Raw genomic sequence first — 18,563 nt, forward strand, 5'->3', positions numbered from 1 at the left:
CAAGGGCAGCAGCGGCCTTGAATGTTGAAAAATACTTTCGTAGTAACTAACATGAAAGTCACACTTATTTACACCATTCTTATGAATGCTGAGAAAAAGATTCCTGCCTTGAAAGAGCTACGTTTAGGGTGTCTTACAACTCTATGATTCTTTAACCTGAAAACCACAAAGTGAACATAAATAAGCAAGTAACTTGGGTTTGCCTGAGCGGGTGCAGAAATGAGTTAGGCCTCTGAGCGTCGCTGTTGACCACCTAAGGGAGCCCAGCATTCCGGCTGTCACAACACAAAGGGCTGCTAATTTGGTCACACAAGCTTCCGGGCGGTAAAGAAGTTCAGCCTAGCAGATTCACTAGATCTCTCCAGAGTGACCTCGATCCGTGAATGCTGGTCCCCTCCGACTCTGAGGAATAAAGATTGGAATCCTGCACTGGATGCTGGAACTTGACCAGGAGGAAAGACTGCAGCAGAGGGAAATGGCGGCTCAGCAAAAGCTCCCACACAGCAGAAGGCTGGTGCTGCCGTGCTTTCTTCTGGCGGCCCTGTGGGAGGCCACGGCTGCGCAGATGCGCTATTCTGTGCCAGAAGAGATCGACAAAGGCTCCTTCGTGGGCAACATCGCCAAAGACTTGGGGTTGGAGCCCCTGGCGCTGGCAGAGCGGGGAGTCCGCATCGTCTCCAGAGGTAGGACGCAGCTTTTCGCTCTGAACCTGCGAATGGGCAGCTTGATCACTGCGGGCAGGATAGACCGCGAGGAGCTGTGCGCTCAGCGCGCGCGCTGTTTGATTAAGTTTAACATACTGCTGGAAGATAAACTGAACATTTATTCAGTCGAGGTGGAAATAACAGACATTAATGATAATGCCCCTCGCTTTGGAGTAGAAGAATTGGAGCTAAAAATCAGTGAAACGACTACACCAGGATTCCGGATTCCTCTGAAGAGCGCGCATGATGCGGACGTAGGAGAGAACGCCCTCCAGAAGTACGAACTCGGCCCAAATGATCACTTCTCTTTGGACGTGCGAAGCGGAGCGGATGGGAACAAGCACCCAGAGCTGGTGCTGCAGAGCGCTCTGGACCGCGAAGAAGCAGCTGTTCACCACCTCCTTCTCTTGGCTTCAGACGGGGGCGACCCTGTCCAATCTGGCACCTCGCGAATCCGCGTGACAGTCCTGGACGTGAACGACAACGCGCCTGTTTTTTCTCAGCCTGAGTACCGTGTAAGTGTGCCAGAGAATATGCCCGTAGGCACCCGGATACTCACGGTAACAGCCACTGACGCAGATGAGGGCTACAACGCTCAAATAGCGTATTTTCCAGAAAAAAAACCTGGAGAAACCTCAGAGGTATTTGAGCTTAAGTCGACATCTGGAGATATAGTGATCATAAAAACTCTAGATTATGAAGATGCCAAATTCCATGAAATTGATATTGAAGCTCAGGATGGTCCAGGCCTTCTGACCCGAACGAAGGTCATTGTCGCAGTTCTGGATGTGAACGACAATGCCCCAGAATTTTACATGACATCTGCTACTAGCTCAGTTCCTGAAGACTCTCCCCAAGGAACCGTAATTGCACTTTTCAACGTACACGACAGAGACTCTGGGCAGAATGCATTTATCACGTGTTCACTCCCCGAGAGCCTTCCCTTCCAGTTAGAAAGGTCAGTGGACAATTACTACCGGCTAGTTACAACTAAACCCCTGGACAGGGAACAGATTTCCTCTTACAACATCACTGTGACCGCTACAGATGGAGGGAACCCACCTCTGTCCACAGATGCCCAAGTTTTACTGCAGGTGGCAGACATCAACGACAACCCGCCTGCATTCCCTCACGCGTCCTATTCTGCCTACATTCCCGAAAACAATCTCAGAGGCGCCTCTATCTTTTCTGTGACAGCCCATGACCCTGACAGTGAGGACAATGCCCAAGTGACTTATTCCTTGGCCGAGGAAACCATCCAGGGGGCACCCGTGTCCTCCTACGTCTCCATCAATTCCGATACAGGAGTCCTATATGCGCTGCGCTCCTTTGACTTTGAGCAGTTCCGAGACCTGCAGTTGTGGGTGACAGCAAAGGACAGTGGGGACCCACCACTCAGCAGCAATGTGTCACTAAGCTTGTTGGTCCTGGACCAGAATGACAACGCACCAGAGATCCTGTACCCAGCCTTCCCCACCGACGGCTCCAGGGGCCTGGAATTAGCACCCCGCTCTGCAGAGCCCGGCTACCTGGTGACCAAAGTTGTGGCAGTAGACCGCGACTCCGGACAGAACGCCTGGCTGTCCTATCGCCTGCTCAAGGCCACTGAACCAGGGCTTTTTGCGGTGGGGGTGCATACCGGTGAGGTACGCACAACGCGGTCCCTGCAGGACAGAGACGCACTCAAGCAGAGTCTTGTGGTGGCCGTCCAGGACCACGGTCAACCTCCTCTCTCGTCCACGGTCACGCTTACAGTGGCAGTGGCCGACAGCATCCCTGAAATCCTGGCGGACCTGAGCAGCCTGGAGCCCTCTCACGACCCTGACGCCTCGGATCTCACGCTGTACCTGGTGGTAGCTGTGGCCGCGGTCTCCTGTGTCTTCTTCGCCTTTGTCATTGTGCTCCTGGCGCTCAGGGTGCGGCGCTGGCACACGTCTCGGCAGCTTCGGAACGCCAGCGGCGGTGTGGCCACCGTGCCCGCCATGAACTTTGTGGGCGTGGACGGGGTGCGGGCCTTCCTGCAGACCTATTCCCACGAGGTCTCCCTCACCACAGACTCGCGGAAGAGTCACTTGATCTTTCCTCAGCCCAACTACGCCGACACGCTCATCAGCCAGGAGAGCTATGAGAAAAAGGATTTTCTGTCGGCGTCTCAATCTCTCCTTGAAGGCAAAGGAGAAGAAACAGTTTCTCAGGTAAACTAACACTTTACAATATATTTAGGAGCTATTTTGCTAAAATAAATAAATTAACAAATTTACTTAGCTGCCTCTACCGTTTACTATCTCCTCTATTTCCCATATTTCCTTAAAAATACATTCCACTTTTAGAAAATGAGTCCGGGTGAATTATTTCTAAGTAGTTCTAAGTGTTCACGGAATGTAAGGGAAGGAGGTGTGGGGGTCATTGTAGAATGAGTGTAAATCAGCATAGATGACGGTGGTATTTGGGGTAATAAAGAGAGCAGTGCGCTAGCAATGGGTTTCCATCCTGAGAAAAGCATTTCGTCTACTGAGGCAACAATTCTTTCCTTCTTTCTTAAAAATATGAAGGTTGGATTTTATGTTTTCTAAAGCCTCTTCCTCCTTAAAAATTCAAGGCTTTTATATTTTATATTTGAATCTCTTTTATGAATAGTGAAATGCCTTAGTTGGTTAGTTCCTACTCGCTGCGTGTTAATTTTTCCCTTCAGTTTAAAAGTGAAGCTCTTCCTTTCACTTAATTTGCATGCTCTTCCCTACTACCAAAACGGTGAAAGTTTAGAAATATACAGTCTTTATAATGTTTCAGAAATGTTTGTAATGGTATCCCTGCTTAGTTAAGAATTGCACTTCAATCTCTAAATGGCTATGTGTTCCTTGAAGAAGTGACTGAGTTGTCATTTGCTCTATAATAAATTGGTAGAGTAATAGTAAACACGTTTCTCTTTGTTGTTTTATTTTTCTCATATCTGGAAATCATATTGCCTTTTTATCCTTAAAAATAATGTATGTTTAATACAACTTTGCTTAAAGAAAAGATACAAGGGATTTGGAAACTACATCAGACAATTGCCCCTAAAGATCCTGTTTATACACCTCTCTTCTCAAAGATTCCCACTCAAGACAGCTGCTAAAAACATTCCCAGTCCCTCAGCCACCCCCACTCCCCCTTAGAACCACACTGTTTTTCTTCCCCATTCATCTTCCTGGGTTGTTTTTTAATATGTTAGTTGTGTATTTAAGAACAGAGAACACACTAAGATTCTATATAATGGGATCTTCCTTTACTTTCATTTGATGCTAATAATGTACTACCGCTACCTGAGCCTCATGTCTCATAGTGTCATCACCTTGAGGAGCTGTGATTCTTTATTATATTTAGGGGCATCTGATAAGGTAAGATTTGTTAGAGGTAAGGTATTTGATTGTGTTCATTACTGTTATATAATTCCCTATAAGGTAAAAATGGAACTTATTGTGGAATGATATATCAGAAGATCTTTACTTATGAGTAAAGTAATAAATAAAAAAGTCCAAACTAAGGAACATTAAAGACAGTGCCCCTTTTAGTGTGGGTAGTTACGCTTCATCAGAAAAAGTACCTTATGCATAGGTATGTAATGCATCATGACTGATATGACAAACATATTTCTATTTCTGTGCTTGGATAGGAAAATAAATACAGGGAAATGAACTCGGGAACATAAAATAAAAGTTTATCTTTACTAGTTTCAGTTATGGCCTTTAAAAAAAAACTTTTTTTCACACTCTATATTTAGGCAATATGAACTTCTGTCAGTACCCTGAAGGTCTGTGACTTTCCTTTCTCACATCTAGGCATTGCCACTGCCATTCTCTCTTGTGTTCCAGCCTTTTCCTTGATTGGTGCTCCTTGGGAAAACCTTTGCTCACCTCCAAGGGCAGGCTGAGGTCCTCCCATCACCTTCGGCATCTCCCATTACAGTAGTTATCTCACTGCACTGTAATTCCCTGTTTATTTTTATACCCTTCATAAACTCTGTGAAGGAAGTGGCTGTGTCCATATCATTCACCTTAAATCCCCGCTGATAAGTTTATCTGACACACTCGGCACCCAATTATGTGTTTAGTGAGTAAATTAAATAACCGATATTGAAGCTAAGATGTCAGGCTATCAAAGACAAACTTCAAGAGGTCTAACCTGTAAATGTGGTTGATATTTCTGTGTGGTTCTTAAATTCGTCTGAATGTTTCAAAACAATAACTCCACCATGTTTGGAGCAATACTGGTGGCATTAAGGTTAGTGCATGACTTCCCAAAGAGGCTAATTTGAAGTCACAAGCTTTAATATATATATATCAATTCCCTTATGTGAAATAAACATCAATTCCACTACCTCTGGCAAAAAGGATTTTGAGTATAGAGAAAGTAAAAAAAAAAACTTGTGTTTGTCTGAGACGGTGCAGTAAACGGTTAGGCCTCTGAGCGTCGCTGTTGACCACTCCAGAAGGAAAACGCAGCTAGAGAGCTAGTCGACCATTTCCTTGCTTCTAAAACGCCAAGAACCAGCAAGACAGAGTCAGAAGATCTGGGGCTGCTATGAAAGTCACCCCGCCAGCCAACCAATTCTGTGACCTATGAATTGGATCCAAAAAGACTTAGTTCCCTGAGGAAATAAGATTGGAATCCTTTGTGGGAAACTGGAGCCGAATTCAGAAAGAAACAATTCACCAAAAACAAAATGACGAATGGGCTGAGATTCCGAAAAAGCAGAGGACTGGCCTTGCTATGCGCTCTCCTGGGGACGCTGTGGGAGACTGGATCCGGGCAGATCCGCTACTCGGTGCCCGAGGAGCTGGAGAAAGGCTCCTTCGTGGGAAGCATCGCCAAGGACCTGGGGCTGGAGCCCCGGGAGCTGGCGGAGCGCGGAGTCCGCATCGTCTCCAGAGGTAGGACGCAGCTTTTCGCTCTGAGCCCGAGAAGCGGCAGCCTGGTCACCGCGGGCAGGATAGACCGGGAGGAGCTCTGCGCTCACAGCGCGCAGTGCCTGGTAAAATTTAATATCCTGATTGAAGACAAATTGAAAATTTTTGAAGTGGAAATAGAAATTAAAGACATTAATGATAATGCTCCTGATTTCCTAACCGAGGGATTGGATATAAAAATTGGTGAACTAACAGCTCCTGGAACCCGGTTTCCGCTTAAGACTGCATTTGACCCAGATGTGGGCATGAACTCCCTGCAGAACTACGAGCTCAGCCCCAATGACTACTTCTCCCTGGCTGTGAAAAGCGTGTCTGGTGGAGCCAGTTACCCAGAGCTGGTCCTGGAGCGGGCCCTGGACCGGGAGGAGCAAGAGGTTCACCAGCTTACCCTCTCTGCTTCGGATGGTGGCGACCCTGTCCGCTCTGGCAACTTGTACATCCAAGTAATAGTTCTGGACGCAAACGACAACCCACCAGCATTTACTCAGCCAGAGTACCATGTAAGTGTTCGGGAGAATGTGCCAGTGGGCACACACCTGCTCAGGGTGAATGCCACTGACCCTGATGAGGGATTCAATGCTCAAGTGTCCTATATCCTAGATAAAATGCCTGGGAAAATCGCTCAGATTTTCGATCTCGACTCAGTGACTGGAGATGTGTCTATATTAAAGAGTCTAGATTATGAAGATGCTATGTTTTATGAAATTAAAATTGAAGCCAAAGATGGACCAGGTCTCTTTTCAAAAGCCAAGATTCTAGTCACTGTTCTGGATGTGAATGACAATGCCCCAGAAGTTACAATCACTTCTTTCACAGGTTCAGTCCCAGAAGAGGCTACCGCTGGAAGAGAAATTGCCCTTATCAACGTGCATGACAGAGATTCTGGGCAGAATGGGCAAGTCACAGTTTTTGTCCTTGGAAATCTGCCATTTAATTTAGAAAAATCTATAGATCAGTATTACCGCTTAGTGACAGCCAGATCCCTGGATCGTGAACAGGTGTCAGAATATAACGTCACTCTGAGAGCCACAGATGGGGGAACCCCACCACTGTCCACAGAAACACACATCACCCTGCGTGTGACAGATATCAATGACAACCCACCCGCCTTTGCTCATGCCTCCTACTCTGCCTATATTCGTGAAAACAACCCCAGAGGCACCTCCATCTTCTCTATGACCGCTCACGACCCTGATAGCGACAACAATGCCCGCATCACTTATGCACTGACTGATGACACCCTACAGAGGGAGCCTCTATCTTCCTACATCTCCATCAACTCTGACACAGGCATCCTGTATGCACTGCGCTCCTTCGACTATGAGCAGTTCCGAGAGTTGCAGTTGTGGGTGACTGCTAGCGACAACGGGAACCCACCACTCAGCAGCAACGTATCACTTAGACTGTTCGTGCTGGACCAGAACGATAACATCCCGGAGATCCTGTACCCCACCCTCCCCACAGACGGCTCCACTGGCGTAGAGCTGGCGCCCCGCTCTGCAGAGCCCGGCTACCTGGTGACCAAGGTGGTGGCGGTGGATAAAGACTCGGGCCAAAATGCCTGGCTGTCCTATCGCCTGCTTAAGGCCAGTGAACCAGGGCTATTCGTGGTGGGGGTGCACACGGGGGAAGTGCGCACAGCGCGGGCCCTGCAGGACAGAGATGCACTCAAGCAGAGCCTTGTAGTGGCTGTCCAGGACCATGGCCAGCCTCCTCTATCGGCCACGGTCACGCTCACCGTGGCCATAGCCAACAGCATCCCGGACGTCCTGGCTGACCTTGGCAGTCTCGAGCCCTCCCAGGACTCTGATGCCTCTGACCTCACGCTGTACTTGGTGGTGGCAGTGGCTGCTGTCTCCTGCATCTTCCTCGCCTTCGTCATCGTGCTGCTGGCGCTCAGGGTGCAGCGCTGGCACAAGTCTCGCCTGCTTCAGCACACCAGTGGCGGTTTGACTGGCGTGCCTGCCACACACTTTGTGGGTGTGGATGGGGTGCAGGCTTTCCTGCAGACCTATTCCCACGAGGTCTCCCTCACCGCAGGCTCGCGGCAGAGTCACCTGATCTTTCCCCAGCCCAACTATGCTGACATGCTTATCAGCCATGACAGCTGTGAGAAAAACGAACCTCTCCTGATACCTCAAGATTTATTTGAAGTGAAAGGAGACCCCAAGCTACTTCAGGTAAGTTTTTTTTTTCTTCATTTGGTTAGTGTAAAGAATGCCAATGTGGTTATTATAAAGCTTCAATGCACATTTATTTGGGAAATAAAGCACTGCTGTCGTCATTAGCCCTGCGGCCTAGATATTTGTTTCTCTCTCTTTCTGGGCATATAGTGGGACTGCACTTCCTTCCCTGACTGTGACGGGGTGGGCCTATGTAACTAGTTCTGGCCAGTAAATTGTGAGTGGAAGTAACATGTCACTTCCTGGAGGAAGCTGTAATTGACATTGTGAGAATTTTCAGATCTCTAAGTTACTCTTTGAAATTGTGACTGCTCCTTCTGCCCAGGTCCTCAAGTAACTGTGATAGGAGAAGATCCCTGTGGTTGACCCAACACTGATCTGTAAAACTGTGATAAACAGACCTTTTTCATTTTAAATCTTTGTGAATTGAGGCTTGTTTGTCACCCCAGCCTAACCTAGCCTATCCTGACTGATACAAACAAGTAAAACATATATAAGAGGTTTTAGTCTCACACAAAATTATGCTTGACTTCTTCCAAGCCAGAAAATTTTTTTCATCTTAATGACATAAAAAGTGTTTGATAAAGAATGTAGAGGTTGGTCAAATGGAATTACCGGGTCTTTAGTCCCTATTGTATATACCTAAACATGATACATACATATTGATTTTTTTTTGCCTAAAGGTAAAACTTTATTTGCCTAAACTGTCATTAGCTTTGTACTGGCATTTCTTGCCATCTGAGAAGGGTTTTAAAAAATGTAGGAAGATATGTCTTGGCCTCTGTGGGAGATTTCCAAACTATCCACTTCAATAATGGAATAGGATTCCTGACTGTTTTCTACAGCTTTTTTGGGCCAGAAATTGCTAGCCTATTTTGAAATTTGTGAAGTTATTTTCACCCACAAAGTTACATCAGACAGTTATCCAAAATTTGACCAAAATAAATTCTATTAGGCCTCAAAGAGACAAATTTCTCCCTCAATATATTAGAAAGAGGTACATTCAGGAGTGTGAGACAACAGGACCTGAACAAAATAACTTAAATCTGAGAAAGGTGTGTTCTCACTCAAACAGGCAAACACATTACACGAAAAAAGGCACATAACATTTGGCATAACTTTTTTAGGAAAAATCTTTATAATGTTAATATCAGTAGCCTCCATAAATGGAGAAAATATCAAAGTTATCAAGGACTTCATTTTACTTGGATCCACAATCAACGCCCATGGAAGCGGCAATCAAGAAATCAAATGACATATCCCACTGGGCAAATCTGCTGCAAAAGTCCTCTTTTAAAGTGGTTAAGTGTTAAAAGGCAAAGAAAACACTTTGAGGACTAAAGTGCACCTGACCCAAGCCATGGTATTTTCAATCACCTCATATACATGCGAAAGCTGGACGACGCATAAGGAAGACCGAAGAAGAACTGATGCCTTTGAATTATGGTGTTGATGAGGAATACTGAGTATACCATGGACTGCCAGAAGAATGAAAAAACTGTCTTGGAAGAAGTACAGCCAGAATGCTCCTTAGAAGCGGGGATGGCGAGACTTCATATCACTTACTTCGGACATGTTCATCAGGAGGGACCAGTCCCTGGAGAAGGACATTATGCTTCTGAGGAAGGCATAGGACCGGAGGCAGTGTTTCATTCTGTTGTACATAGGGTCACTATGGGTTGCAACCTGCTCGATGGCACCTAAAAACTAACAATCCTCAAAAGGAGGAAAAAATATTAAATGGTTAGTGCCAGGGGAACTTTAGATGCTCAAAGAGGATATACTAAGAATCCTGTGTTAAAAATAGCCTGCAAATGTATGGTGAAAAATGCACTGAGAGTACAAAGTCAGTACAATTTCCATGTCTTTGTATAGATAACGAAAGGTCTCAGACATTCATTTTCACTAAAATGATTTTTTCTGAAGAATGGGCAAGAATTTATTACTTTAGAAAAGGAAGAAAGGTTCATAATAAAAGAAACAAAGTATAAGGAGTGAAGTAGAGAAAACAAGGTAAGGAATGTTTTAGGAAAGCAGATAATAGTCTGTTTTCATTGGCGTATAAGGTGAGTATGGGGGAGCATTATAAAATAGTAGAATAAATTGTTGAATGGTGCCATTTGGGAGTGCATTTGAGATAAAGGGATTTGGTTGTTTAGGTTACCCCAGACCAGTTCAAGGATTACAGGTAAGTTCCACAATGAAGTGTTTCCAAGATTTACCAGTAATCAAGTCAAACCGGTTTTACTCACTAATGGCATAAACTGGCTGCAGCTGAGAATTGGCTTTATAGATATTGCTTATACATCCACATTCAAAAGAAGCAGTGGTTTCATAAAAATGAACATGGCTCACACAAGAGTTCACTTTATAAAAAAGATGTGCTAAAATACTAAATTGATCCCTTTAACGAAATATGAGGGTCTCCTCTGCTTAACGGGGAAGATGATCTGTTCTATAAAGAAGGATAAGTCTGGGGCTTTTACTCACTCTTTTTACAAAGACTATGTCTTTGAAAAATACTGAACTGATAAATCATATATGGAGAGATTTAAAATACTAAACAAAGGAAGTGAATCCGATGAGTTGACAGAAATATAAGAATTATAGCTCACTAAAAAAGGTAGATGAAAAGCCAGTAACTTATTTGAATACATCCATAGTAGTCATGCCAGTGTTTACAAATACAGTGAAATCACTGAAGATATTTTTGCTCCACAAACTGAAAAAAAAAAAATGGCTGTATGCCTTATGAAATTTTTTAATTAAAAAATATAAAACAATAGAGATGTTTATGAGATGATGACAAACCAGAAAGTATTAATTTTAAAGTGAAAATTTGAACATTTGGCTCTTTCTTACAAATAAAATGACAAGGTACTTAGATTCAAGAGCTTATACGTTGAGAATAAATAGCTGGGCAAGATGCAGTTTTCCAAGACAACCTCTGGGCGCCGCTGTTGACCAAAGGGAAGAGAAGGGTTCGCAATTTCGCCGGTTCTTCAGACCCAGTGCTTTCCTGCTTACTCTGGCGCACATCAGAATGCGTACCCGTCTCCTCTGCATCCTCAAGTGCCTAACAAACAAGTCTTAGCCTTAAATCACAGAAGTCCAGGGTATTGTCATTCATTTTTTAACACATCCCTGAGAAACCTTGAAAAGAAGCTTCCTGGAGAGTTCAAGAAAAGCAGAGGAGTGCCACACAAGCTGAAACGATGAAAAGGCAAGTACTGTTTCCTTTCCTGCTGTCTTTGTTCTGCGGCGCCATCTCCCAGCAGATCCGCTACAAGATTCCTGAGGAGATGGCCAAGGGCTCGCTGGTGGGGAACCTCGCCAAAGATCTGGGCCTCAGCGTCCAGGAGTTGCCAGCTCGAAAACTTCGGGTTAGTGCAGAGGATTATTTCAACGTTAGCGCTGAGAGAGGGGACTTGTTAGTGAGCGGTAGAATAGATCGAGAGAAGATTTGCGGGAGAAAATCTGAATGTGCACTAGAATTTGAAACTGTTGCTGAAAACCCAATGAATATTTTCCACGTAGTTGTTGCAATCCAAGATATTAACGACAATGTACCACATTTCATTGCAAAAAGCATTGACTTGGAAATCTGTGAATCAGCCTTACCAGGAGTAAAATTCTCTCTGGATTCTGCGCAAGACGCAGATGTAGAAAGTAACTCACTGAAGAAATACACCATCAACTCCAATCAACATTTCTCTGTGTCAACAAAAGAAAGCCCTGATGGAAGTAAATACCCGGAATTACTGCTGGAAGAACCTCTGGACAGGGAACAGCAGAGCTCCCATCGCTTAATCCTGACGGCTATGGACGGCGGGGACCCTCCCCTAAGCGGCAGCACCCAGATCCGGATCCAAGTCACCGACGCCAACGATAATGCTCCGGTGTTTAGCCAGGACGTGTACACAGTTAGCCTCCGAGAAAACGTGCCCCCGGGCACCACGGTGCTGCGCGTAAGGGCCACAGACCAGGACGAGGGTGTTAATGCTGAGATCACATATGCCTTCCACAATGCCCCAGCAAGTACCAACCTCCTCTTCAGACTCAATCCAAACACTGGTGACATCACAACCAATGGTACATTGGACTTTGAAGAAACAATGAGATATGTGTTGAGTGTAGAAGCCAAGGACGGAGGGGTCCATACAGCTCACTGTAATGTTCAGATTGAAATTGTTGATGAGAATGACAATGCCCCAGAGGTGACATTCATCTCCTTTTCTAACCAGGTTCCCGAGGACTCAAACCTTGGAACTGTAATCGCCCTCATTAAAGTGCGGGATCAGGATTCTGGGCAAAATGGGCTAGTGTCATGCTTTATTCAGGAAGAAGTTCCCTTTAAATTAGAATCCACCTCCAGAAATTATTACAAGCTGGTGATTGACAGGGCCCTGGACCGGGAGCACACAGCGGAGTATAATGTCACCATCACAGCCACTGACAGGGGCAAGCCACCCCTCTCCTCCAGCACAAGCATCACCCTGCACATTGCCGATGTCAACGACAACCCGCCAGCTTTTCACCAGGCCTCCTACATGGTCCATGTGGCTGAAAACAACCCGCCTGGCGCCTCCATCGCGCAGGTCAGCGCCTCCGACCCGGATCTGGGATCCAATGGCCATATCTCCTACTCCATCGTAGCCACTGACCTGGAACCTCAGGCGCTGTCGTCCTACGTGTCTGTGAGCGCGCAGAGTGGGGTGCTGTTCGCGCAGCGGGCCTTCGACCACGAGCAGCTGCGCGCCTTCGAGCTGACGCTGCAAGCGCGTGACCAGGGCTCGCCTGCGCTCAGCGGCAACGTGAGCCTGCGCGTGCTGGTGGACGACTGCAACGACAACACGCCTAGGGTGCTGTACCCAACGCTGGGGCCCGAGGGGTCAGCGCTCTTCGACACCGTGCCTCGCGCTGCGCAGCCAGGCTACTTGGTCACCAAGGTGGTGGCAGTGGATGCAGACTCAGGCCACAACGCCTGGCTGTCCTACCACGTGCTGCAGGCCAGCGAGCCTGGGCTCTTCAGCTTGGGGCTGCGCACCGGCGAGGTGCGCACAGCCCGTGCCTTGAGCGACAGAGACGCATCCCGCCAGCGCCTGCTGGTCGCTGTACGCGATGGAGGACAGCCACCTCTCTCAGCCACTGCCACACTGCACCTCGTCTTCGCAGACAGTCTGCAGGAGGCGCTACCAGACCTCAGCGACCGCCCAGCGCCCACTGACCCCCAGGCCGAACTGCAGTTTTATCTGGTGGTGGCCTTGGCCTTGATCTCCGTGCTCTTCCTTCTCGCGGTGACTCTGGCCATCGCCCTGCGTCTGCGAAGCTCCTCCAGCCCCACCGCCAGGGGTTGCTTTCAGCCTGATCTCTGCTCCAAATCTGGACCTGGGATTCCCCCCAACTACAGCGAGGGGACTTTGCCCTATTCCTACAATCTGTGCGTTGCCTCGCAATCGGCTAAAACAGAATTTAATTTTCTCAACTTGACCCGGGAAATGGCTCCACCTCAGGATCTCTTGTGTGGCGAGCCTTCTGCTGTTGTACGTGCCAGCGATGAAGACCCCCAAATCACTTATGACCCTTCTTTTTCCTCTCACGTGAGTTTCTGCAAGCCTACTTAAATTGTGTATATTGCATTTGCTTCTCAACTGTGGAAAATTACTTTCGGTAGTTGTTCATTGTTCTGTGATGGTATGTAGTGAGGAGTGTGCATTGGATTGGTTCCTTGATTGCTCAGTAGTCTTGGCAGTTATCTGATTACTACTTCTCGGTCTTTACTGTTGGCATTTCTGATTCATCATGGTAAATCTTGGTAGAGGGAGCTGTCTCCTGAATGTCACCACTTCTAATAATAGCAGTGCCCTTCCTTAGTTGATAAGGAGCCCTGGTGGTACAGTGGTTAAGTGCTCAGCTGCTAACCAAAACATAGGCGGCCCATCCCCCAGAGGGAGAAAGATGTGGCAGTCTGCGTCTGTGAAGATTTACAACCTCGGAAACTCTATCTGGCAGTTCTACTCTGTCCTATATAGTCACTGTGAGTGAGAGTTGACTCTCTGGCAACAGGTTTGTTTGTTTTCTTAATTGATGTATGACTCTATTTTTTCAAGTAATGCTATGCTTTCTTCTTCATAAATACACTGACAGTTCTTTCTGCCCAAGTTAAGGCTATTATCATCTTTATCAGTTACATTCTAATTATTTATCCTTTAGCTGCAACATGTATATTTAACACAACCTTTCAATAATTCTCTCAGTACTTCTTTGCCTTCTCATAAGTAGCAAAGACTGACAAATTTTAGATTTGAATGACTATCTTTGGACCAATTACATTCCCACTTCATAATCTCACTCAAAGATGTTCCATAATTTTCTTTGTTATAGATTTCCATGAAATGAGCCAAACCTACAAACATTTTGAGTTTTTTTAATGCATATTATCAAGTTTACTTCTAAAACATCTAAATTTACCTCCCACTTCCCAGAACTTTGTGAATCCTTTGAGGGTTGTGAAAAATATATTTACTCTCTCAAAGTCTGAAGATTAAAAAAGTTTGTGTAGTTACTGGACTTTTTTGTGTTTGGTTAAAATCCATGGGCTACTTCTTGATGCTAATTATTATGCAAGAAGTAATCTAAAGAACTGGCTAGCATTTTAGTGTAAGTTTTCTCAGATTAGTAAGTTACTCTAAGTATTCCTGAATAAGAAAGCTATGAAACATTGCAATGAAGATACATTTGTAGTAGTAGTTGTTGTTAGTTGCCATCAAGCCAGCTCTGACTCATGGCAATCCCATTTAAAACAGAAGGAAACATTGCCAGGTCCTGCATCATCTTCATGATAATTAGTATGCTTGCATCCATTGTAGTGGTCACTGTAATTTGAGTGCCTTCCCTCATCTTCCAGCACTGTATCAGAAAATATTCTGTTATAATCCATAGAGCTTTCACTGGCTGGTTTTTGGAAGTAGTTTGCCAGGCATTTATTCCTAGTCTGTCTTAGTCTGGAAGCTTCACTGAAACTTGTCCACCATGGGCCACCCTGTTCGTATTTGAAATACCAGTGGCATAACTTCCACCACCATAGCAACATGCAAGTCACCACACTATGACAAACTGACAGATGGGTGGCGGGAGGGTTCATTTACAGTTACTAAAATATTTCCTTCTAGTGGCTATTTCTAAAATCAAAGCTAAAATGAACTTAGAAATAATGGTAAAGTAGCACCTTCTGGACTTCAGTCTCACTTTTTGTCTTCTCATCTTTCTTACATATTTGCATGGTCAGGCTGTATTTGCTCGTTTTAGATTTTCCAGTTGCATCAGTACTCATTCAATAAACATTGAAAAATATTTTTGAGTGTCTACTCTGTGAAAGATACTGTTCTAGAGATTGAGAATACCGCGGTGAATTTGGTTGTCACAGACATAGTTTATGGACAAGAATCTGCTGTATACAAAATTAATGAGCAAAATCTCTTCCCAGATTTATCATATTTGCCAAGCCCATTTGAACAGGTGTAAGACTAGCTGTTGAGCGGTAGTTTTTTTTTTTTTTTTTTTTTGCAAGGGAACTGAAATGTTTCCCCAGGTTATAAAGGGTAGATTTATGTGAAGAAACTTGGTTCTGCATAGTTTGGGACTGGAGCCCAGAGCTCCAAGCTCCCTGGCCATTATTGTCTGTTCAGTTACCACTTTCCTTTGTTCTTCAAGCCCGTCATTGTTCTTAGGAAGAAGTACACTCATCCCTCTGTACACTATTCACAGTGCACTGAACTGAAAATGGGCTATGGAGACGACTAGTGCAAAAATTGAAAAGTGGCAGAAAAAGAGGCTTAGCTTTAAAAATCATCATATGAGTTTCTCCTAGAAAATAAGTAACTTTATGATACAAGGGTTATTGTACAGAAAGCTTTGGATCATTTTTAGCTTCTCATTGAAAATCAAATAACCGGAGTTTAACTTGTATTCTTTCAGAAGAAATAGGCTTAGGAATGGAAATAGCTATAAAACTGACTCTTCAATTTACCAAGAATGAGTTGCAGTAACAGTTTAGGACTCTGAGTGTCGCTGTTCACCAATCAGGAGGAAGCAACCAGGAATTTAATTCAAACCACAAGATTTCTGCAGCATAAAACACTGGTTCTGGAGCTTTACAGAAGCTTCAGCCTGGACTCCTGAGAGTCCCAACACCCAAAGGTGAAAGCGCATTATCTTGGACCCCGAAGATCCTGGGGCTCCTCCAGCCTCCATAGAGGGAAAGTCGAAGCGTAGACTATTCCGCGGCTGGGCTGTCATGGCGGCCCCCCACTATCGCCCAGGCTGCAGCAGGCAGGTCTGGATCTGCGTTCTCCTGGGGGCCCTGTGGGAAATTCGGGCCGAAACGATCCGCTACTCGGTGCTTGAGGAACTGGACAAAGGCTCTTTCGTGGGCAACATCGCCAAGGACCTGGGGCTGGAGCCCCGGGAGCTGGCGGAGCGCGGAGTCCGCATCGTCTCCAGAGGTAGGACGCAGCTCTTTGCTCTGAACACGCGAAGCGGCAGCTTGGTCACGGCGGGCAGGATAGACCGGGAGGAGCTTTGTGATAGATCTCTGAAGTGTGTAGCAAACCTGGAGATTCTCCTAGAGGACAAAGTGAAGATTTTTGGAGTAGAAGTGGAAATAATCGATGTTAATGATAACTCGCCCAGCTTTGAAACAGAGGAAAGAGAAATAAAAGTGGCTGAAAGTGAAAATCCTGGGACAAGATTTCCTCTTCCTGAAGCTTTTGATCCGGACGTAGGGGTAAACTCCCTGCAGGGTTACCAGCTAAACGCGAACAGTCACTTCTCCCTGGACGTGCAAAGCGGAGCTGATGGGATTAAGTACCCAGAGCTGGTGCTAGAGCGCGCCCTGGACCGCGAGGAAGAAGCGGTGCACCACCTCGTCCTCACCGCCTCTGACGGGGGCAACCCGGTTCGCTCTGGCACTGCCAGGATTCATGTGAAACTTATCGATACCAACGACAATGCCCCCATATTCAGTCAATCTGAGTACCACGTGAGTGTTCGGGAGAACGTACCAGTAGGCACGCGGCTACTCACTGTAAAAGCCACTGATCCAGATGAAGGAGCCAATGGAGAAGTGACATATTCTTTCCGCAAAGTGAGAGAGAAAATATCCCAGCTCTTCCAGCTGAATTCTCTGACCGGGGACATAGCAATATTGGGGGATCTAGATTACGAGGACTCTGGATTCTATGACATAGATGTAGAAGCCCATGATGGACCTGGTCTCCGAGCCAGAAGTAAAGTACTGGTGACAGTTCTGGATGTAAATGACAACGCTCCAGAAGTCACCGTTACATCACTCACTAGCTCAATCCAAGAAACTTCTTCCCCAGGCACAGTTATTGCACTTTTCAATGTGCATGATGGTGACTCAGGAGAGAATGGCCTTGTAACATGTTCAGTTCCAGATAACCTGCCATTCACACTTGAAAAGACCTATGGAAATTATTATCGGTTGATGACGCATGGAACTCTGGACAGGGAAGAAGTCTCAGAATACAACATCACAGTAACTGCCACTGACCAGGGAACTCCACCGCTGTCTACAGAAACTGGTATCTCACTGCAAGTGTTAGACATCAATGACAATCCACCCACTTTCGCTCATGCCTCCTACTCGGCCTACATTCCTGAAAACAACCCCAGAGGTGCCTCATTCTTCTCCTTGACTGCCCAGGATCCCGACAGTGGTGAGAACGCCCGAGTCACTTACTCTCTGGCCGAGGACACCCTCCAGGGAACACCTCTGTCTTCCTACATCTCCATCAACTCAGACACCGGGGTCCTATATGCCCTTCACTCCTTCGACTATGAGCAGTTTCGGAACTTACAGCTACAGGTGACTGCCAGCGACAGCGGGGACCCGCCACTCAGCAGCAATGTGTCACTGAGCCTGTTCGTGCTGGACCAGAACGATAATGCGCCTGAGATCCTGTACCCGGCTTTTCCCACTGACGGATCCACTGGAGTGGAGCTTGCCCCCCGCTCTGCTGAGCCTGGCTACTTGGTGACCAAGGTGGTGGCTGTGGACCGCGACTCTGGACAGAACGCCTGGCTGTCCTACCGCCTGCTCAAGGCCAGCGAGCCAGGGCTCTTCGCGGTGGGGGTGCACACGGGTGAGGTGCGCACTGCGCGGGCCCTGCAGGACAGAGACGCGCTCAAGCAGAGCCTTGTCGTGGCAGTCCAGGACCACGGTCAGCCCCCTCTCTCGGCCACTGTCACACTCACCGTGGCCGTGGCCGACAGCATCCCCGATGTTCTTGCCGACCTGGGCAGCATCAAGACGCCCGCTGACCCGGACAACTCAGGCCTCACGCTGTACCTGGTGGTGGCTGTGGCCGCCGTCTCCTGCGTCTTCCTCACCTTTGTCATCGTGCTGTTGGCGCTCAGGCTGCGGCGCTGGCACACCTCGCGTCTGCTCCAGGCTTCAGGCAGCGGATTGGCGGGTGTGTCTGCCTCTCACTTTGTGGGCGTGGACGGTGTGCGGGCTTTCCTGCAGACCTATTCCCACGAGGTCTCCCTCACTGCGGACTCGCGGAAGAGCCACCTGATCTTCCCCCAGCCCAACTACGCTGATACGCTCATTAGTGCAGAGAGCTGTGAGAAAAGCGAACCTCTTCTGATAACTCAGGATTTACTTGAAACAAAAGGAGACCCCAATCAGGTGAGTTGATCTTACA

At 46.7% G+C, this 18,563-nt stretch overlaps 3 protein-coding genes across 4 annotated transcripts in view; all 3 read left to right on the forward strand.

The window, feature by feature from the left end:
- Nucleotides 1-63: 63 nt before the first annotated feature.
- Nucleotides 64-3,995, forward strand: LOC135228765 (protocadherin gamma-A2-like). The gene has a single exon (XM_064277417.1). It carries the CDS (start codon nt 434-436, stop codon nt 2,906-2,908), a length of 2,475 nt encoding a protein of 824 aa, XP_064133487.1. The 5' UTR covers nt 64-433; the 3' UTR covers nt 2,909-3,995.
- A 1,204-nt stretch (nt 3,996-5,199) lies between these two features.
- Nucleotides 5,200-18,563, forward strand: part of LOC100656652 (protocadherin gamma-C5) — a 165,450-nt gene continuing 152,086 nt past the window's right edge. Inside the window, exon 1 of one of the 2 annotated variants that reach the window (XM_023549918.2) lies at nt 5,200-7,830. In XM_023549918.2, the coding sequence (XP_023405686.2) occupies nt 5,407-7,830 (2,424 nt within the window). In that variant the 5' untranslated portion in view covers nt 5,200-5,406. Of the gene's footprint in view, nt 7,831-15,470; nt 18,548-18,563 lie in introns of those variants that run through there. The other variant, XM_023549945.2, reaches the window with a different exon arrangement.
- LOC111751112 (protocadherin gamma-B1-like) lies at nt 10,841-15,368 on the forward strand. Its single transcript, XM_023550013.2, has one exon. It carries the CDS (start codon nt 11,049-11,051, stop codon nt 13,455-13,457), a length of 2,409 nt encoding a protein of 802 aa, XP_023405781.2. The 5' UTR covers nt 10,841-11,048; the 3' UTR covers nt 13,458-15,368.

Source organism: Loxodonta africana, chromosome 2, assembly GCF_030014295.1.
Source record: "Loxodonta africana isolate mLoxAfr1 chromosome 2, mLoxAfr1.hap2, whole genome shotgun sequence".
Taxonomy (NCBI): domain Eukaryota; kingdom Metazoa; phylum Chordata; class Mammalia; order Proboscidea; family Elephantidae; genus Loxodonta; species Loxodonta africana.